This window comes from Larimichthys crocea, chromosome VI (genome assembly GCF_000972845.2).
Source record: "Larimichthys crocea isolate SSNF chromosome VI, L_crocea_2.0, whole genome shotgun sequence".
Lineage (NCBI taxonomy): Eukaryota > Metazoa > Chordata > Actinopteri > Sciaenidae > Larimichthys > Larimichthys crocea.
Genome location: NC_040016.1, coordinates 23,536,156 through 23,558,919, shown reverse-complemented (window position 1 = coordinate 23,558,919; position 22,764 = coordinate 23,536,156). Strand labels below are relative to the sequence as shown.

The 22,764-nt window shown below is 38.5% G+C and overlaps 1 protein-coding gene across 1 annotated transcript in view; it reads left to right on the top strand.

Moving 5' to 3' along the window:
* plekha6 (pleckstrin homology domain containing, family A member 6) overlaps positions 1–21,954 on the top strand; it is a 58,001-nt gene extending 36,047 nt beyond the window's left edge. Inside the window, exons 7-20 of the mRNA XM_027279467.1 lie at positions 7,731–8,214; positions 9,123–9,209; positions 10,618–10,671; positions 12,812–12,883; positions 13,010–13,090; positions 13,571–13,720; positions 13,823–13,918; positions 15,335–15,446; positions 15,544–15,683; positions 17,504–17,671; positions 19,570–19,645; positions 19,860–19,963; positions 20,648–20,806; positions 21,215–21,954. Of these exons, the coding sequence (XP_027135268.1) occupies positions 7,731–8,214; positions 9,123–9,209; positions 10,618–10,671; positions 12,812–12,883; positions 13,010–13,090; positions 13,571–13,720; positions 13,823–13,918; positions 15,335–15,446; positions 15,544–15,683; positions 17,504–17,671; positions 19,570–19,645; positions 19,860–19,963; positions 20,648–20,806; positions 21,215–21,385 (1,954 nt within the window). The 3' untranslated portion in view covers positions 21,386–21,954. The remainder of the gene's footprint in view (positions 1–7,730; positions 8,215–9,122; positions 9,210–10,617; positions 10,672–12,811; positions 12,884–13,009; positions 13,091–13,570; positions 13,721–13,822; positions 13,919–15,334; positions 15,447–15,543; positions 15,684–17,503; positions 17,672–19,569; positions 19,646–19,859; positions 19,964–20,647; positions 20,807–21,214) is intronic.
* Positions 21,955–22,764: the final 810 nt, after the last annotated feature.

Here is a 22,764-nt window from a genome sequence, read left to right as displayed (position 1 = left end):
TGACTTTTTGGAAACTCCGTATACCTAACACAGATTTCTTTTATTCTTATTTTCAGCCTGGCGTGGGAATTCAAAAAGAATATGAATGAATATAAAATTAAAAGAAAAAGTCAATTCTAAAGCCTTAATTATACAGTACCATCAAAATTTTGGAGATGCCATAACATGGCAAGGCACAACTAAAAATCGCCAATTTGCACTCATGAGACCAAAGTCCCAGATTTACACTGGTGTCCACAATCGTATGTCAAGTTGAGTTTTTTGTCCTGTTTTCCATGTTTGTTTTGTGACTTCCTGTTTTATTTTTGGAAATTAACTCTCCTCTCGTTTCAGGTCACTTGCCCTTCCTCATGTGCACCAGCTGATTGTCTCCCCTGATTCCTGATTAACTTGAATGAACATATCCTGTGCAGCAAAGGTAACGGTAAAGGGTAGTTTTGGCAATATTTTTATAGTTTTTGCACAGCAGTTGAAAATACATTCAAAGTTCTTAATTTCTGGAGGACTGACTTTCATATCTTCAAAGTAATGAGGGAGTATAATTTATCTTTATTTGTAGTAGTTAGTTAATATGGATTTTCCAATATTTCTAAAATATAAAAACATATTCAGCTTTTTCCATTTATCACTTAATTCCATATGTGCCGTATTAGTTGTCTTCATATAATCTACAATGTAGAAAGTAAGACTGGTACTGTAGTCCTCAAGACACCTAAAATCAAAACCTACATTCAGTATAATTAACATTGTTTTACCTTTGGTGAAGCTGAGGGATCTCCTCAGACGTAGACTGATGGATCTGCATAGATCACATCATCCCTTATCCGTTCCTGGAAAATGGTCAAAAGCGGGCAGAGGTGACGAGCTGGTGAGGCAAAGTTTGTTGGCAACTGGGGAGATAGGGCCCCCCCTGATGATGAGGATGGCGACCTGGGTACAGACCTAGAGCGTGGCTGAATGGACAGAACGCTCATGGATGTATCCATGCGCAACCATAGAACTGTTGCCCCACGTGGTCTCTGGGCATTGGGGGTCCATACAGCTGATGGGGTTCCTCCTCAGTGAGCGCGGTTTCCCTCGACAGTCCCAGCGTCGGTCATATCCCCCCACAGCGAGAGACAGAACAGATGCTGTCAGTGGACCCCTGATGGGTACAGAGGGTACTCATCCATGATCTGAGGGCCATCAGGAGCTAATAGTCAGAGACGCCCACGCCTCGCGGGTAGTAACGACATGGGCTGAAGGACAAGAAAGGATAAAGTTTGCTTTTGTATTAAGTATTGCCATCTTCATTTTTTTTCTTTTAATAAAGGCTAAAATAAAGAAGGCCCATTGTATCGTAACACACGTATTATTGATGTGCCTGAAAGAGCACACTCTTAAAACCTCTCGGCTCTTTCCGATTATGAGTGTGCGTGCAAGGTGCACACTATATGTTATCCACCGCGCTTATTGTGTGGGTGCCCAAGGGCTCCCAACACCAATTATTATCATTATTATTAGTCTATTATTAGTGACGAGTGCCTACGACTCGTCAACTATGTTCTTCTGCTGTTGTTTCATGGCATTATTATTCATTTTCCTCCGCCCTTTTTTTGAACATTAAGTGGCCCGCAGCGGTGGAGAGGACCCAACAAATTATATATCAAAACGTGCGTCGTTGAATCCCGAATCCGAGTGCTATTACTTTTCTAAGAGATTTGCAAAAAATTTCCCATAGGGAATGAAGGTGGGGAGGCCCGAAGAAAAAATAGCACAGAGTCTGTGGCTAGCAATTAGCATTGATCTACTAATTAAAAGAATTAAATACATGCTAGGTAACAATTAATGCTAACATGCTAATTAATTCAGCCATGAGTAAGGCCCCAACAAGTTATATACAAAACGTCGTTGATCCCGAATCGAGTGCTTTACTTTTCTAAGAGATTTGCGTGTTTTTTCGCGAATTTATTCTGGAAAAACTGCGAAAATTTCCCATAGGGAATGAATGGGGAGGCTTGAAAAAAAGTACATTTCAACAACATTTTCAACAATGAACTGCTCTGACAACTTACTTTCACCGAGAGACTGCATTTAAACTTAAAACTAGGTATGCTTCCCTTATCTCAGGGAGTCACGACACTCATCGACAGCTTTTAAACGTTTTTAAACGTAATCAAGGCTCAAAAGTGAGCAGGTTTTTAGTCAATTTCTGGGTTTATGAATGGGTGTGTATGTGGCGGAATGTTTGTGCTAAGTGGATGACATCATCAGCATAGAGTGAGGAGCAAGGGAGAAAAATCAGTGAAAAAATAAAACGTATTCGACTACCGTGGCCTCAAATGCCCCAAATCAGACACGATTTATAAAGCGATTTATACATAGAAACGTAGGAAAATTTGTCTTCTCACTCACATCCGCCTGCTAAAACTGTCAGATATATCGTTTTGGCGGGAAACGTAAAGATGCGGCAGCAACCCCCCTTCCACAGCCCATAGGCTGCCATGTTAAAAAGGCGGGAAATTTTCTGGAGGAAAGCAGAAGTAACCTTTCTCTGAATCACTCTTAAGGGCACATTTCTTCACTTATTGACACAAACAAATATGTAGACGTTCAGGAAGGGCATGCGATGCCCCCAGTGATTTCGGTTCAATGATTGGAATTACGGTTTGGCCAGAAATCCCTCCTCTTCGAGGGGTGGTCTCAGCATTTTCCCCTCTCTCTCTGTCAGGATTTCCAACTGAAGTTCAAACTGACAACAGATGCAGGAGCCAGGTGGCGGCCATTTTAGCAGTTAATGGCTTCATTTGAACTTGTCTGTGTAAAATGGCCGACAGAGACAGCAGAGCAGCTAGCGTGTTGGGCGCTACTCTAAAACATGCTAACTGCTAACATTAGCGGCCAATGCTAAAATTACTGCAAAAGGTAATTGCTAGCATGTCAACGCTAGCAATTAGCATTAGCCACTAATAACCAAATACATGCTACTTGCTAATATGCTAATGCTAACATGCTAATGTTTAACATTAGCCACTAAGATAATACAGATCATTGCTAACATTTATGATAATGTTACCCGTCTGCGCTAGCAATGAGCATTAGCCACTAAGAATTAATACATGATCATTGCTAACATGTTAAGGTTAACATTTAATGTTTAAAATGCTAATGTTAAATGCTAATGGTAATTAGCATTTGCCACTAAGAATTAAATACATGAGCATTGCTAACATGTTAAGTTTAACAGCAATGTTAATTAGCATTACACTAAGATTAAATACATGACATTGCTAACATGTTAATGTTAACATGCAATGTTAATAGCCATAAGAATTAAATACATGATCTTTGTTAACATTTTAATGTTAACCTGCTAAAGCTAATTAGTATTAGCCAGAGAATAAATACCTGTTAATGTTAACATGCTAATGTTAACATGCTAATTTAATTGCTAGCACGTCATGCTAGTCACTCATTTTTAGTCATTTAGAATACATTGCTAATGTAAACATGTAAATGTTAACATGCTAATGTTAATTGCTACGCGTTGTCTGTCTAAATGATAATGAAAGCAGGAGCAGCTAGCGTGTTAACAATTAACTTAGCCATTAAGTATTAAATACATGACAATGCAACAATGCCAATGAACTGTAAATGGATGGTAACCTGCTAATGTTTACTACTTAGTATTAGCACACTAAGAATTAAATACATGCATTGCCAACATGCTAATTTTAACATGCTAATGTTAAGTGCTAGCACGTTAGGCTAGCCACTCATTTTCAGTCACTAAGAACATGCTAATGTTAAATGCTAATGTTAAGTGCTAGCATGTCAGTGCTGAGCCCTTAATTTTTAGCACTAAGAATACATGCTAATGTAATATGGTAATATAGCGCGTCAACGCTAGCAATTAACATCGCCACTAAGATTTATTACATGACAACTGATAACAGCCTAAGCTATTGCTAGCACGTCAGCACTAGCAATTTAGCCTTCCCATATACCAAATACATGCTACTTGCTAATATGCTAATGCTTACATGATATGTAATTAGCACTAGCCACAAAGAATTAATATACATGTTAATTCCAACATGTTTATGCTAATTGTTAGCCGTCTGTGCTAGCAATGAGCATTAGCCACTCAAGAATCAAATACATGATCATTGCTAACACTGTTAATGTTAAAAATGCTAATGTTAATTAACATTAGCCACTAGGAATTAAGTACAGCTACATGTTAACATGCTAAAGCTAACCTGCTAATGATAATTGCTAGCACATGGTCTGTCTAAAATGACAGACAATGACAGCAGAGCAGCTAGCGCGTTAACAATTAACATTAGCCCATTAAGTATTAAATACCATGCTGATATAACATGGTAATGCTACCCTGGTAATGGAACCTGCCAGTGCTTATGATTCTATTAGCCACTAAGAATAAATACATGCTTATTGATAAACATGCTAATGCTAACATGCTATAATTAATTGCTAGCAAGTTACGGCTAGCCACTCATTTTCAGGTCACTAAGAATACATGTTAATGCTAACATGTTAATATTAATTGTTAGCGCTCAGAGACAGCAGAGAAGCTAGCGGTTACGCTGTAAGACATGCTAACTGGTAACCATTAGCGGCCAATGCTTAAAATGAATGCAAATGCTAATATACATAATTAACATAGCCACTAAAAATTATAGACAAGGGTAATTGCTAACATGGCGCGGTAGCAATTATCATTAGCATTTAGCAATTGCCATGTTTTAATTTTTAGTGGCTTAGTGGCAAGCTGATTAGTGTAATTAGCCACTAGCTTTATTTTTTTTATTTTTTTTGCCTTATAAAAATTAAAGACATGGTATTGCTCCTGTGTCAAATAAACATGTTAAAAATGACTATTTGAGGTGTGCTTTTGTGGAATACAGACCCCCCGGCAACAGCCCACTCGTCAGTCTCAAAATTTCTGCGGGAATTTTCTAGTACTGATTTGCCTGGCAGTGTCCGTAATAATGTATGGGGGCGACTGGGCCAGAGTCAGGCACACTCAAAACTTCTTATAAAAATGTTCTAGTTATAATTTATAATACATTTGTCCTTTAGTTTATTATACACTTGAAATAAAATAAATAATTTTATTGAAATAAAATTGAAATAAACCATTTTATGAACCAATGTAAGAAAGAATTTTCTTAGATAGATGAGCTAATGTTTTCATGACATCATGTACATTTGACTTTTAGTCCTATAACATCGCTGGGACCAATGCTGTCCTTGTCTATTAAAGTTGTGCTGGAAATAAAAATTAAAGCTGCATTGTGTAGAACTTTTATGGTAAAATACATCTTTAAAATTGTCTGATAGAAAGACCAGTCTTGAAATCATCTACCATCATGAGACATGAGTCTGAGGCAGAGGAGGTGGGGTTGCTGATACCACTGTAAGGTCAGTGTAAGTAACTGACAGCTTCTGTTTTATAATACTGTAAGGATGGTGCACCCTAAGTACAAAAAACAGGCACAGAAGAAAATCTGAAGTGACAGATGGGTGTTACATTTCTTGTCATCTCTACCTGTTGATGTCTTCCTGGGAAAGCCATGCCCCGGCGCTGGTTGACCCATGCTGCAGCTGTGCCATAGAACTCCTTCACTCGTGGGCCACCCTCTGGAGCTGTCCTGGCACAAAACCCTCCTCAGCACCCATTATCCTGTGCTCCCTTGGGTCATGTAGGGCTAGCACCCACTTCCTGGTGTCCCTGAGGGACACAATGGCCACTGTGACTCCTGGATAGAGGGAGTTGCTATTGCTGCTGTTGTGGCATGGTTTTTGCAAGGGCCGTTTTGGATGAGGGGTGTAGCATTCCTCCCCCTTCATCATCTCCTTTCCTTGCCTTCCACATTCTTTGTTCCTCCTGATTTGTGAGGTGGTGGGAGGGTGAGGGTGTCTCAAGGTTGTCACCCCATGTTCTTTGGGTGGGGCAGCTGGTCACTGTCATTTTTATGTTTGTGTGTGAACTGTTGTGGGTTGGGTGCCTTAGTCACCATGGCGTGGTCGAGATCAGCTGTGGTGTTTGCTCTGAAAAAAAAAAGTAAGCCTAAGAACAGGACTCTCAACACGAGGCAAGTAAATGTTTCATCAATAACATGTGTAATGATGTAATGATTCTGTCAAAAGTCATTTTGTGTTATCAGAATGAAGAAGTACATTTCGCTATCATTTAACATGATTGTATGGTCATTGTTGGCTTTCCAGTCTATGTACGGACCTATTAGCAAATACCAAGAGGCACTGTATATAAGTCTCAGTTGGTGACAGTCTACGACTGATGCATTTTATGCACTGCTTAATTGGTGTGTCCTTTTTACTCCTACTGTTTTTTTCATGTTATTTTGTTTGCAACTAATTCCCGTTTGATTATAGATATTTTGGGGGGGAATATTTCCAGATTGTTCATACCCTTTGGTCTCCCGAACATCAGACTGTACAAACCAGCTCTCAGTCAGGGCAGGGAGACACACAGGACAATAACCTATTGACTTATTATTCTCTGTGGCCTGACTACTGGCACTCAGTTATTGTCACTTTGGACTCCAATTGCACTACCTCTGCGAATGAAGGGATGCTAATAGAATCATGTCTGTAGTGGGGCATTTGAGGCCACGGTAGTCGAATACGTTTTATTTTTTCACTGATTTTTCTCCCTGCTCCTCACTCAAGCTGATGATGTCATCCACTCTAGCACAAACATTCCGCCACATACACACCCATTATAAACCCAGAAATTTGACTAAAAACCTGCTCAATTTTGAGCCTTGATAGTTTAAAAACGGTAAAAGCTGTCGATGAGTGTCGTGAATCCCTGAAGATAAGGGAAGCATACCTACGTTTTAAAGTTTAAATGCAGTCTCTCGGTGAAAGTATGTCAGAGCAGTTCATTGTTGAAAATGTCTGTTGAAATGTACTTTTTTTCAAGCCTCCCCATTCATTCCCTATGGGAAATTTTTCGCAGTTTTTCCAGAATAAATTCGCGAAAAACACGCGAATCTCTTAGAAAAGTAATAGCACTCGATTCGGGATCAAGACGCACGTTTTGATATATAACTTGTTGGGGTCCTCTCACTCACGTGCTAGCAATTAACATTAGCATGTTAGCATTAATATGTTACCATTAGCATGTATTTAATTCTTTTAATTCTTAGTAGATAATGCTAATTGCTAGCACAGACTCTGTGCTATTTTTCTTCGGGCCTCCCCATTCATTCCCTATGGGAAATTTTTTGCAAATCTCTTAGAAAAGTAATAGCACTCGATTCGGGATCAAGACGCACGTTTTGATATATAATTTGTTGGGGTCCTCTCACCGCTGCGGGCCACATTAATGTTCAAAAAAGGGCGGAAAATGAATAATAATGCCATGAAACACGCAGAAGAACAATAGTTGACGAGTGTCGTAGGCACTCGTCACTAATAATAATGATAATAAAGAAACAGGATAACAATAGTGTGGGAGCCCTTTGGACACCCACACCAATAAGCGCGGTGGATAACATATAGTGTGCACCTTGCACGCACACTCAATAATCGGAAGAAGCCCGAGAGGTTTTTAAGAGTGTGCTCTTTCAGGCACACTCAATAATAGATGTGTTACGATACAATGGGCCTTCTTTATTTTAGCCTTTATTAAAGAAAAAAATGAAGAGGCAATACTTAATACAAAAGCAAATCTTTATCCTTTCTTGTCCTTTCAGCCCATGTCGTTACTACCCAGCGAGGCGTGGGGTCTCTGACTATTATGCTTATCCTGATGGCCCTCAGTATATGGATGAGTACCCTCTGTACCCATCAGGGGTCCGACCTGACAGCATCTGTTCTGTCTCTGCTGTGGGGGGATATGACCGACGCTGGACTGTCGAGGAGAAACGCCGCTCACTGAGGGATGGACCCCATCAGCTGTATGGACCCCCAATGCCCAGAGACCAGTGGGGGCAACAGTACTATGGTGCAATGGATACATCCATGAGGCGTCTGTCCATTCAGCCACGCTCTAGGTCTGTACCCAGGTCGCCATCCTCATCATCAGGGGGGCCCTACTCACCAGTGCCACACAACTTTGCCTCACCAGCTCGATCACCATCTGCCCGCTTTGACCATTTTCCAGGAAGGATAAGGGATGATGTGATCTATGCAGATCCATCAGTCTACAGTCTGAGGAGATCCCTCAGCTCACCAAAGGTAAAACAATGTTAATTATACTGAATGTAGGTTTTGATTTTAGGTGTCTTGAGGACTACAGTACCAGTCTTACTTTCTACATTGTAGATTATATTGAAGACAACTAATAAGGAACATATGGAATTAAGTGATAAATGAAAAAGCTGAATATGTTTTTATATTTTAGAAATATTGGAAATCCATATTAACTAACTACTCAACTAAATAAAGATAAATTATACTCCCTCATTACTTTAAGATATGAAAGTCAGTCAATCCAGAAAATTAAGAACTTTGAATGTGTTTTCAACTGCAGTTGCAAAAACTATAAAATGATGCCAAAACTACCTTTACCGTTACCTTTGCTGCACAGGATATGTTCATTCAAGTTAATCAGGAATCAGGGGAGACAATCAGACTGGTGACACATGAGGAAGGGCAAGTGACCTGAAACAAGAGGAGAGTTAATTTCCCAAAATAAAACAGGAAGTCACAAAACAAACATGGAAACAGGACAAAAACTCAACTTGACATACCGATGTGACACAGTGTAAATCTGGACTTTGGTCTCATGAGTGCAAATTGGAGATTTTTAGTTGTGCCTGCCATGTTATGGCATCTCCAAAATTTTGACTGGTACTGTATAATTAAGGCTTAGAATTGACTTTTTCTTTTAAATTTTCATATTCATTTCATATTCTTTTTAGAATTCCCACACCATGGGCTGAAAATAAAGACTTAAAAAGAATCTGTGTTAGGTATACAGGAGTTTCAAAAAGTCAGTGGGGATAAAAGAAAGAAAGATAGATAGATAGATAGATAGATAGATAGATAGATAGATAACAACTTTCATTTATTCTTTCCACCATGTTTCCTTCTTTCCATTATTACCTTACTTCATTCCTTCCTTCCTTTCTTTCTTCCTTTAGTATGACTACCCTGGTGATAGGAGGTCCTTAAGCCAAGGATTATACCACTACAACTACCCTGTATCCCCTTCCATCCAGAATAAAATGGTACGTGCCACTAGTATGGTAATACATATCCATCTACTGGATAATACACACGGTCACACACACGCAGTCCTGTGGTGGTCTACAGTAGTTATGGCACATAATGCAGGTATATGTAGCTTTGCTTTGCAACTGCAGCAAGCTGTGGGGTTTATTTCCACACATCTGTCCTGTCTGTCCTAACACTGTAAACATCACTGTCTTTCCTCTTTTTTTCCTTTGCTGTTCTGTCTCTAACACACCTCTGGAACCACAATGTGTGTATCTGTATGAGTGTATGGAGTGTATGAATCAGAATTAGGATCACTTTTATTAGCCACACACACATAAGGAATTTGACGCTACACAAAGGATGTTGAAATAAATATGCTTTATACAGCAGGTTGTATTATGTTGGTATATATAGTAGTAGAGTAGATTGTGAGTGATGATATTTACATTTGAAAAGGACAAAAGCTAAATGTTAGCAGTGAGAACAATAGTTTATAATTTACTGTTATTGCAGCAGTACATTTCCTGACACTTCACATCTTTTGTCAGCAGTTCATCAAAGAAATGGCCTGTAGGAAGAAAGTGTCCCTGTGCGTGGTTGTTTTGGCGCACAGAGTTATATAGCACCTCCCAGAGGGGAGAAGTTAAAGCAGGTTGTGTCCAAGGTGTGCTGGTATAAGTCCTTAATGAACGGCACACTATAACAATGACGATTTCCTGTGCAGTCTTGACTTTGTCTGTTGAAGTCTGTTCCTGTCAGTTTAGTGGCCGATCCAAACCAGTCAGTGAACAGAGAACAGATTGAATAAAGGCAGTCTAGAATTGCATCAGCAGCTCCTTAAGGTCCTTGTGTGTGAATGTATAAGAGAAGATGACAGAGAGAACTAACCTTTGTGTGCTCTACCAGTTTCGCTCCTGATCAATGGAACATTGCAGTCCCATAATTCCATATTTTGAGAGTTGTTTAGTTTGAAGAAACATAATAATTTGCTAGCTACTCAAAATTCTTAATCATTTGTGCCATCTTCTACATTTGGCATTACTTACAATACATTATGTAACTTCTTATCATGACAAATGAATCAGTGGACTGCTACTGTAGATAAAGTTCAAGGAGGACATACACGTGGGACACATCTGTGGCCTTTTTTGAACATATTTCATTGGCATTTCCTTTTATTGGACTGTGGAGGGAAATAGCTACTACTACTACTTTTGTCAAATAGACCAAAGAACAAAGAAATGAGCCGCTTTCATTGAGACAGACATACACAAGTGTTTCAGTTGATCACTGCTCAAGAGCTGTAGACCTCTAGTGTGACTGACTGGGTGTGCTTTGCTATTGTCTCCCCTGAAAGCATTCTGTCTTTACACTACGTGTTTGTGTGATTTCCATGTGTGTCGCTGTTGCTTGGCTCAGGAGGACATATTAGACCTTCAGCTCCAGCGCAACCTGGATTACTTAGACCAACAGGTAAGAGAGTACATACACAGTATTGCTTGCCCATGACATATTAACACATTGTGTTATTCCTCATTTTTTCCCTCATTTATTCCTTTCCTATGTTTTTTAATTTCTTGATGCTTGCCTGTAAATTAGCTTTACAAAACCATGTTAGCTTATCTTTTTCACATCTTTTCATTTTGCATTTATTTTTATTATTATTTATTCTATTTTATTGCTTTTCACAATGTGTAGTTATGATCATTTGATATTAATGTTAAAGAAACATCTGAACAGTTCAAAGCATCGTCACATCACAACAAATCCGCACCCAAAGACAGATGTATGATTTTCCAGTTCCAGTTTCCAATCATTTATACAGTATGATTATAACTAACATCATTTTAGCAGTAATTCTTATCTCTCTATAAATGAATTTGTCTTGTGGATTTGGACCTTGTATGTGAATTTATGCAAAAATTTTGGGGTGACACAAACAAGTTTATCAATTATAAAGGGATGAATCTCTGTGAATCTCTCTATGTTTACAGTTTTGGAGGGACCTAAGTGGAGGGCATTGTGAATGTAATAGTAATAATAGAATGAATGAATGAATAGAATGAATAATAGAATGTAATAGTATAATAATATGTGTGCGGGATGCTATGTTGTCTGGGGAAGGGAACAACTTTCTCAATAACACCTTTCAGTTATTTATGGCCACATGTGCCATCCATTGCAGAAACACTCTTATTAACATTATTATTTGTTAATAAGTAAGTAGTAATAATAGCATTATTACGTGTATTGTTAGGTACTTAACAGTTTATAGACTGCTTAAAATTAATAAAAGCTTTATGAGTTTCATCATATCATATAATTCTGTATAAAACCATATAAAGGAATTTCACACATTTAAAGGTCCAGTGTGTAGAATTTAGTTGCATCTGGTGGACTAATGTCTTCACATCACCCTCACCTTCCTAGTATAAAGGAGAAACAACACTTTAAGGACCCTGTCTAGAGTCACTATTTTGGTTTGTCTGTTCTGGGCTACTGTAGAAACACGGTGTTTCAATATGGTGGCCTCCATAAAAGAGGACCGACTCTCACTGTAGATGTTAAAGGCTAATTTTTAAGTAACAAAACCAAAAATATAATTTTTTAAAGGTGATTATACATGAATGAAAACATAGTTGTGAATATTATATTCCATGTCTGCTTTATTCTGAAAATAAAGTCCCTAAATCTTACACACTGCACCTTTAATAACTTTTCTTCCAATTTGAAAAAAGCTTTTGTTGTTACTTGAGATTAAGAGCTCTACATACTTTCATGCATTCATTAGTTAATTATGCATCAACTATGCATTAACAGTGTATCAAGATTAATTAAACCTTAAATATGCAGCTAATAGTTATTGAGTTGTAAATGGTAAATGGACTTGACAGATGAAGAAAGACAGAAAAAAAGGGGAGTGTAAGGGAATGACATGTAGCAAAGGGCCTGAGTCCGGACACTACAGTAAGGATTCAGCCTTAGTACATGCTTTCCAGAACTAAAGTGAAAGTAATGCCTTATTAAGGTTAATTACTCTTTCATTATGCACTTGTTAACAGTTAACTGTTAACAGCGCCCCATCCTTCTTAAAAACCTTTAAAATTAATTAACCTTAATTTAATTAAACTTCAACTCATAACAAATGCATAATAAGTTATGTAGAAATCTTAAATAAAGTTAACAAACAGTGGCATTATCGGTAAATTAATAAATGTGTTTGTAAAGTCATTTATTAATGTTATAAAGCAGTCTATAAACTATAAAATGTTTGTAACTTTTTTGCAAAGTTCTTAAATGCTTATGAATGTCTATTACTTAAAAAATATGTTCATGATTGTAAGACTTATTTTTATGATTTTAGATTTCTTATGCCTTATGTCTTCTTAACACAAAATAATGTTTATAAGATCTTATAAGAGCCTTATAAGACAAACACTTACCAAACACCTTAATACAAACTGGTGCAAAGTTTCTTTCAAATGTCCTCTCTTGGAAAATAAGTGTTCTTGATGACTTGTTCAAGAAATGAAGGTTTACCTTCCTCAGAATAAACCATGGAATGTAACTGTTTGATTGACATTGATCATTTGTTCAATCTTTGTTTTTACAGGTGCCTCCTTTCCATAATATCTACAGCAGAGAGTTACATCCCACACTGAAACTCAATGAGATTGAAACCAGTGTAAGAAACCTAATATGCATATACAATTAACAAACACTTCCATCCAGATGCTTCACACGTTTTTCAAACACAAATGGCCAAAAGTACACAGTAAGCAGTAAACAATCATTGTCCTGTCTGACATAGAAACTGTTGGGTCGCCTGTGTGAGCAGAACCGAATTCTGAAAGACCATGAGGCTGTTGTCCACAGACTAAGAATGGATAAGGTACATTTTCTTTTTGGTATTATGCTGTGTGTTTTCTTTTGTAAAGCTAACCACATTTTGCTGTTAATATAGTTAATAAAAACTATGAAGTTGACACTTCCTTAACAGCTGAGGATCTATTATGTTGAAGAAAACCCATAAAGCTAATCTTCTCTTACCATTTAAAAATACAGTATAGTATACCTATTGACCAGGAAAACACACTGACCTACTATATTTCAAAACTGAACATAGATGTTATTACTGTCCATTGTAGGGTATTTTCATTTTATGGTGAAAACATACATGCACTAATTTTTCAAATATTCAAATTAATGATAATAAAATATATTTTCATCCCAGAACCTTTATTATTGTTGAGTCATTTATCTATCATATGTCTGCAAGACTCAAAGTGGTGAGTAGTGGTGATGAATGAGCAGGAATGCTCATTTGCAATAAACTCTTCCTTTCTTGCTTGCCATGCTTCCTATCTCAAAGGACAGTCTCGAGGAAGCACTGGTGGAAACTCACCAGGAGATGGAGCTGTACCATAACCAGCCTCTGGCCATGGAAAAGCTGCAGTTCAAAAAGGAAACCCTGCAGAATCAGCTCATCAACATCAGAGGGGAGCTCTCCCAGGCCTCCAGTGTAAGACACTGCATAACATACTTTGGATGCTTTTGTAATTTTTGTAAGCCACAGATGTTATCATTCTCTCTGTATGGCTACCTTTACTTGTACCACTTTTAGGCTTTAACCACGACTCGTATGGAGTTTGAAGCATTAGAGGACGAGGCCAGTGCCATTCATGGAGACCTATGGGAACAGCTTAATGCAGGAGGGCAGGTAAATATTCACACTGTCATGTCACACTGTTCAACTTCAGCTGTATGGGAACTGGAGCTTGTTTTCAGGCTTCCATATAACTGGCCTTATCGGTAACAAGTGAGAGTTTGAATCCCATCTGTTTTATGCATTAGCATGCATTTGTTCATTTTCATATGTACTGTTGAGGTATATGTTCAGCATATCTTTCTCCTAAATCTGGAGATACTCAGAAAAGATGCAGCCACTTCATGTAAGGAGTGTTTCCTAGTGAGACATGGTGCTTGTTGTCCAGACAAAGAAAGTATTCACACATAGCAGAGTGCTTGTAGAAAAAAAAATTATTCTGTCTTCTGATGCAGATTTGTAGTGATGTGCTCTGAACTATTGTTTCCAGGCCTGAATATAAAATGAAAATTCTTTTTTATCCAGGTATAAAAAGTTTGGACTGAATGGGCATGAACCACAGCCTTATGTATGGTTCTCAGGTGGTCAAGTGGGGCATCTGGTAATTGGGTGGTTTGATTCCTGCAGGTCAAGTTGTAGAGCAAAAAAAAAAAAAGGGGACTTAAATTTGCTTCCGATGGCTGTGATATCATTGTGTGAACATGTGTGTATGGGAAAAAGTGTAACAATGCTTTGAGTGGTTGGTAGATCATTATATAATCAGGGATTATAGAAATACAAATCTGTTTAGCATTTCTCTGAGAAGTTTAGGAAGCTTCACGGTCAGACCACAGAGCTAAACAAGGATGCTGTCCTGCTCCACCATTTACTTATTACTATTCTAATTGTTGTTATTATTGTTATTGTTGTTATTATTATTACTTATTTACCTGTATTACAATCAAGATTGCTTCTTACTTATTTATTTATTATGTTTTCTCTCATTATTACCATCTTTTACACTATTTAATTGATCAAATAGTAGGAGCTAATGGAAATTTCACTGATGGCTGTACCTGTATGATTATATGTGACCAACTGAATAATTAATACAAAATATTGTAATGGCATATACCTTTTGCTTGAAACCCAATGTATATGCCATTACAAGTTTGTTTTTATTTTTAATGAAGTATGGATAGTGATATTGTCATGAGGGAAAAAGCTATTTCTTCTTATATGCTATACATTATAAATTATTTCACTGACCTCCAGTGATAGATTATCTAGCAAATGAGATGTCTGCCTTCTTCATCTCTCCCTCTGTCTCGCTGTGGCGACCCCTGAAGGGAAAAGCCGGAAGGAGAAGAAGAAGTAGTCTAGATATATTATCTATATATATTTATTATATATATCTAAGATATTAATAGATATATTATATATATATATGAGATATGGTTACATTGAATAATCTTCATAGATAATCCACAGACCTCACTTTCATAGGGATTGTTCTCTTTTATTTTTATTGTCTGTTCTGGTATTTTGCAGAGTGAACTGGTTTGCAGGCACATCCAGAAAGAGTTTTGGAGAGTACAGGATGTGTTAGAGGGACTGCATAAGAATAACTCATCTAGAGGTACTGACACAGCCAAGCACAGAGGTAACACACTGGAACTGGAACTGAAAATTATTACATGTTTCAAAACACCAGTCTCTGTCATGTTTCATATTCTAATGACTCCCTCTCTCCTACACAGCGACCAGTGGCACATCAGGCTCCTTTAGCACCAATAGTCCAGCCAGTCCCCTGAGCTCAGTAAGCCTCACCAGCCCACTCAGCCCCTTCTCCCCAGTGCCCGGCTCCCAGGCCTCCCCCACCAAACAGCTGGGCCCGGAGGTAAGCACCAGACACACCCAGCTGAGGACCAACCCCAGTCCAAAACCTGGGCCAGGTCCATGCTCAGACTCTACAACCAACCCCGAAGTGTGTAAGAGATCAAACCCTAAACCCCGTCCCAACTCATGTATAGTGCCTCATTTCAAAACTGACATAAGTCTAGACCCAGAATTTACAGAGTCTGACACAAGTCTGCATTCAGAAAACAGAAATTACTATGGTTGTGAAACTCGTGAAAACACACCCCCTCGGCTCTCCCTAGCTTTCCAAGACTTTAGAGATTCCTTGAGTAGATTAGACCCTGTGATAGATGAAACATACCCAAACATCAACAGCAGAATCTACTCAAACTTTGACCAAGCTATAAATCCAGGCAAAGTCAGAACAGGGGAGCAGATCAGTTTGTTCCAAGAACAATGTCAGGACTCAAAGTATGTGAACCAGCACACAGTCCAAACCAACACCGGCCTTCAGGAAGTTAGTTGGTTAACCACAAATGTTTGCAGCCACAAAGTCAAGATTGGTCTCAGAAAAGATGTCTATCCAGACTCCCACCCATGTCACTTCTTCAATGATAGCCTCAGAAACAAGTCCTCCATCAGACGCTTTTCTATGCCTGAATCCAAGATCGTCCAGGACTTATATCAATGATGTCTTTTAGTTACACTACAGCCTAGATCTTAATACACCTTCAGTTAGTTTCTTTAGAGGTGCTGACCCTAAAACAAAACCTCATTGCCAGATAGCATCCCTGCTTTCATCTAATGCTATTGGAGGTACTAGGCCACTGACTTACCCCAACAATCGACTTGGCATTGCTCCAGTGATCTGTGCCATAACACGGTCAGATTCACTCAGTAATCACTCAAGTAATGTGTTCATACAGGCCCCAAGAGTATAGCCACCACTCAGTTGATTCTGATAATTCCTAATTCTGCCTGTTCTGATTGTGAAATGAAGGACAATAATTTCCCCCAAATCATAAACATTTTGTGTTGCCATTGCTAAATGTCATCATGACATAATTTTTGTCCCATTCTGTAAAACAATTGGTGCTGTTCATTAGTTTTGTAGACTGATCCTTATCTAACCTTTCATTCTTCAACTGTTATGCAGTGACCGATGATCCAGTGAATCCATGGTCTACTGTATTTGCTTTGCTAACACTCTTTGGCATTGTTATCTCTGATTAACATAAAGATTTTGAGAATTTAAAGTCACAGTATGAAAAGTTTATCTTCAGTTACCTGTTAACTAAAATACAGTCAGATATATGAGTTAAACATAGAAATTTGATTTTGCTTTGGTTTATGGCAGTACCTGAGTATGATACATATGAACTGTATGCTTTATCCTTTTAATTCCACTTCCAAATTGGTTCCAAATTATTTTCTTAGCAATGCAATGCTATTGCAAATTTCTGTCAGACAGGACAATGATTGTTTACCACATACGGTGTATTTTGAACAAATTTCACACAGCCACATTAGCATAAACATTGATAATTTTCTTCTTTATAATTCTACACTAGGTGATTTAATTGCTTACATGGTGATAGTTGAGATGTCATGGCTGTTTCACAGAGGCTTTCGTGGACCACATGGATGTAAGAATTCACAAAAGTCTCTTGTCTACGTAGACGGGTATTTTATCGGCCACCTGCTGACGTCTAGCTCCCTAACATGGGTTTAAGACCCCATTCTACAGAATCAATCCAATGAATGCTTTCTGCTTTCTGCTTCTGATATGCAGCACTCTCTCTTCCTCATATCCTTTCTTTCCTGCCTTACTCCTTCCCCTCTGTCCTTATGGTGAACTAGGAAAGTGTCCCCCCAAGGCCTCCCCTCCCCAAGTCCTATTCCCTTCTGGAGACTTCCTCTACCTTACCTCCCTCCATCCCCCCCCTGCCCTTTGACAGCACCACCTGGCTACGCAGCTTGGGCATCGATGATGGTTACCTTGATGGTGAAGATTCTTACATCAGAAAGGTATTTGGGTGTTTTCCCGTGTCCTGCCCTAGCTTCACAACTGTTTTCCAGTGTCATTTTTCAAAAACATAATCGAACTCCAAATTCTATATAATCCCATGAAACTTCCATTTGTTCAAGTGCTCCACCCATTATCCCAGTCTCCATACCAGCCCGGATTTGACCTTCCAAAGCACTTGTTTCAAAGTTACTGCTCCTTTTTATGCCCTTAGCTTCTATTAATGTCTTTGCCAGAAAGATTTTTTTTCTTCTTTTTTAATGAACACAAGACATTACAGTTCAAAATGTACCACAGGTGCAGTGGTATGAAGGCCATCACTTGTCAGGATGAGCAGCATTTAGCTTTTTAGAGCCCCATGTGGAGTTCTCAAGAGATCATCGGTCAATCTTTACATGTGCCTATTTGTATGTCACGGTAGTGATGCAGTCAAGTTAGCTTGTGGTTACCCCAGGAAGCTGCACCATGAAAGTAATTTTTACAAATCAGGAAGCTCCTGCCTCATTTACTGCTACAAACCAGATTTGTGGAGCAGTTTATATTTCTGGAGAAATCATAGTCCATTTTGGTTCTCTTTGCTCCCTCAAAGGTCAACACTGTCAAGTCAGATTGCAACTAGTCAACAACACAGTAGTGATGTGTCGGTCGCGAACGATCCGGTTCTAAGAGCCGGCTCTTTGAAGTGAACGACGGGAGCCGGCTCCTCATTTGGAGCCAATTTAGGGAGACGTTTTGGGGGTTTTTTCACTTCGGTGCCTCACTGTCTCCTCCCCCTGACAACTCTCCCTCATGCCATGCCTGTTCTCACACAACTTGACCAATCACGTTCGGCTTTCAATTAAAAAACTGGAGGAAAAAAAACTCACGGGAAAAAACTTTTTTTCCTCCACTTTTTTTGTGTGAAAGCTGCACGTAATTCAAGATGTATAGCAGCATCCATGGCAGGGGTGACACACACACACACACACACACACACACACACACACACACACACACACACACACAGCGGTCGCGGAGGACAAACACGACAGGAGGGATATTACATTTTATTTATATAGCACATTTTTACACTGCATGCACTGACCAAAGTGCTTTACAATGTCAAAAATAAAATAAAATATAATAACATTTAAAAATATAAAATAATAATAACAGCAATAATAATAAAATAATAATTAATTAATAAAACCAATTAATAAAGTGTGAGGAGCCGTTTGGGAGCCAAAAGAACCGGCTCTCCAAAAAGAGCCGAAATTCCCATCACTACAACGCAGTCAAAAGCCGATTCTATTGAAACAAGATGATTTTGGTCGAAAATGTAATTCCTTGAGTGGCCACTTGAGACAGGCTGCAGAAGTGAGTCAATCTCCATAAGCAGTCGTATTGAAATGCCCGATTTCACTGCGTTTACAGCAATGGTTTTGGATTAGTTTATATCTCATTTAAATTTTTGAATTGTGAGGGAGGTGAATTTTAGTTTTAACTCACTCGTTCAGATGATATTAAGTTGCAGATAATTAACAACGTGACCACTTGATTGGCAGGTAAGCACCATTATAGATGGCTTATTCGAGCACCCAGATGTCATTCGACCCACTTCAGGTCCACAGACGATCCACATCTTTGCCAATATTTAGATTACATGGGAGGCGGAAGAAGTAGTACATCCGACACTTTCAGCTTCAAAGCAGCACTTCAGAAACCTACGGGTGACGTCAATCAGACTCTGTCCTATTCTTTTTACTGTTGTTTTTAACATGATGTCCTCATGTAACACAGTAATGCATTATCTAATGCATTCTGTTTTTAATCAACATGTTTGGATGTGTATTGGAATTTTTCACCACCTTCAGGTCTAATTTGATTACATAACAAATTATATCTTTTCTCTGTCTTTTAGCCAAAGTTTGGAGAGGAGAACAATATCAGTGATGTGCAGGACCAGATCCAGGACAGACAACCCACCATGAATAAAGGTTCACCAACCTGAGCTCAAGTTTCCATGTGATAGCACTACTGATCCTTTCTCATAGAGCATGGGATTACACTGATACACTGACATTTGTAAATTAGAAATGAAAGAAAACACATAATCCAAGTCAGAATTCAGCCTTTTGAGATGTGACTATTATTAAATCACGTGAGACTGACAGGATTTGTATAACAATGTTAATTCATCTCCCTTTTCAGTTGGCATTGTTCCTCCTCGAACAAAGTCCCCCACTGACGAATCACACAGCAGCTCAGCTGGAGTTTCCCGCTACAGTGATAGAGTGCCTAATGGAATCTCTAGGGTATGTCAACCTAAACTACATAATATACATAAGTTTATCTAAACCGCAACATACACAGATGTGTAGCCTCAAATCTACAATAAAAACATTGTGTAGAAATCATACCATCCAGGCACCTTTAGTGTGCACAGGAACTTCAAGGGCCTCACATGCTCACATACTTTAACATACATTATGTTAAAGACCTCATGATTCTAACACTAAATAAACTGTGTAGGTATTATTCAAATCTAGTTAAACAGTGCCATAGTTTAATGCCTAAATGTTTATGTTACACCCAGATAACTAATAATAATAATTTAACTTTTTCTGTGATCATGGGTGATCATTTATTATCTGGGTATGATCATGGATATAAATATGCAAATAACCATCCATCCATTTTCTGTAACCACTTCCCTCATCAGGGTCGCAGGGGGCTGGGGCCTATACCAGCTGCATTAGGGAGATGCGGGCTACACCCTGAACAAGTCAATATGAAGTTATGCAAGACTTGATTTATAGCTCGAGATTACAATTTGATTTTACATTTATGTTTGTTAAAAATAAATTTTTAGCACAGCATAGTAATACTAATCTTGTAGTATTCTGTGGTCAACTGTGTCGAAGGCAGCACTAAGTTTCAATGATTCAGGATGAGGACTAAAATCTTAGCCGTATTTTTATGCCACATCTTTTTCACAGGAACGTCCAAAAAGCGCTGTGTTTACTGCAGAGGTAAAGTCGAAGATGAGCGTTGAAGAGCAGAACGAGCGACTCCGCCGTAACCAAAGCAGTTCTGTGAGGGACAAGAGACGGAGTCTAAACCTCTCAGGTGGCCAGTCTCCAGCCAACTACAAAGTGGTATGATCAACCATGTGACGATCCTTCTCAAACAGTTGTGTGTCTATACCAGCTACTAGCTATACATAAAGATTACAGTTGTAAAGAACAAGGAAGCTTAATGCAAGGTTGCAAGGTAGAATTGTTCTTCATCAACTTGTATGTATACTGTCTAAAAATATTACCATTAACACCTTTAGCTGTATATTCAAAGTCATTCATTATGTAAGTCAAGATATACATAGTAGCATTAGCACATCCTGGTGGATTATGTAGTCTGAGTAACATGCACAAATGCTGCTGTGAGCAAGTTGGAAGCCATGACGTAAGTAGGAAAAATGTACACACACACACACACACACACACACACACACAAAAAAAACAATTATTATATTATTACTGTGTATGAGTGTGTGTGTGTGTGGACAGATTCGTAGGCGGCTGACAGCTCACGAGATTGACATCAAAGACTTGGAGACAGCAGTTCGAGGCCAGGGACAGGAGTCACCTCGGGAAGAAATTGCTCGCCTGAGGCGATTACAGATTGAACCAGATCAGTATGACCTGGACATGAGCAAAGAGGTGAGATCATCCAGATAAGGCATGGCACCCTCATTCACTCTTGAATTCATTTTGGATATCTCAAACGCACAACTCTCAGACAGATTGATGTAAAATCAGGCAAGTTTACTGATAACATACAAAATACATAGATGCTTACAAAGGTCCAGGTTGGCAGGATAGGCAAAGGAAAGAATCCAAGTGGCAGACTGGGGTTAGCAACAACCATGTCCAAGGCAAACAAAAGCACGGAATCCAAGTCCAAAAGGTCAGGGGTCTGGAAACAGTGGGGAAGCACAATGCATGATTTGGCTGATAATGAGTTGGGCCAATGCATATACTGCAGGAATAATGAGGGGAGAGTGTATAGGTGTGGGAGGAATGGGGTTATTGCAGGGGCCATAACACAATGCTTTTCCTGCAAGGTGCGGGGATGCCCCCTGAGTGCTGGGAGGAAGTGAACGAGGGCTCTCCACCTCTTCTCCTTTGCCAAAATAATAAGATATGTCACAGATGTGGCATGTCAAGATATTGATATTGCACAGGTGTGTCCTGGACTGCACAGTAAAAAAAAAAGGGACCATCTCAACTCAAAGGCAACATGATGCAAGACAATTTTAAGTTTACTCAACTTGTCTCATCTGCTGTTGGCTTAACAAGGGTTTTCGAGTTTAAACTTAAGTTCAGCCAACTTATTTTTCGTTGTTGACCAAATTAGGTTATTCTTCTTACAATAACAAATAAATGTTTGCTTTGATAACATGTATTTCTACATTTAATATGATGTTTTTTTCAAGTTACCTGTACTTTAAAATATGCTATATATAATTGCATTTAAATGTATTCATGCAAAAAATGATCACACACAAATCATTGTCAACTGAAAAAATATATATTTGTAGAGATAAAGATCACAAAGATTGTGTCTCTCTTGCAAATGAAACAGACCATTTGGCACTGTGCAGAAACAAGTACTCAGGCTGCATCACAAACTAAACCACCTGTGATTGCTGTATCCAAGTGTGTCAATCACACATTTTAATTTTACAACGAAGAACTAAAAACACTTTAACCTTTACCTGAGCATTAAAATCAAGTAAACCTTTACACCTGAGTGTCAGTGTTAATATCTGGATTACAGACTCTACTTAAATCTTGAAGGCCTTAATCATTCAACAAATACGTACAAAATTTCAAATAATTAAGTGTTCTGAAGGAATCTGAAATTCCACAACACAATAAAAAAAATAAAAAGAACCTCTTACAAGCAGCATCTGAAGACACCGGTGTAATCCTTACCAATTTTACCATAAATGAACAGAACTGCTCACATATATGCACATCTTTTAGACTGAACTGACATGACTAAAGAGCAAAAAACAACTCTAGAAACGTATAAAAGTCTAGTGCATTTAAAC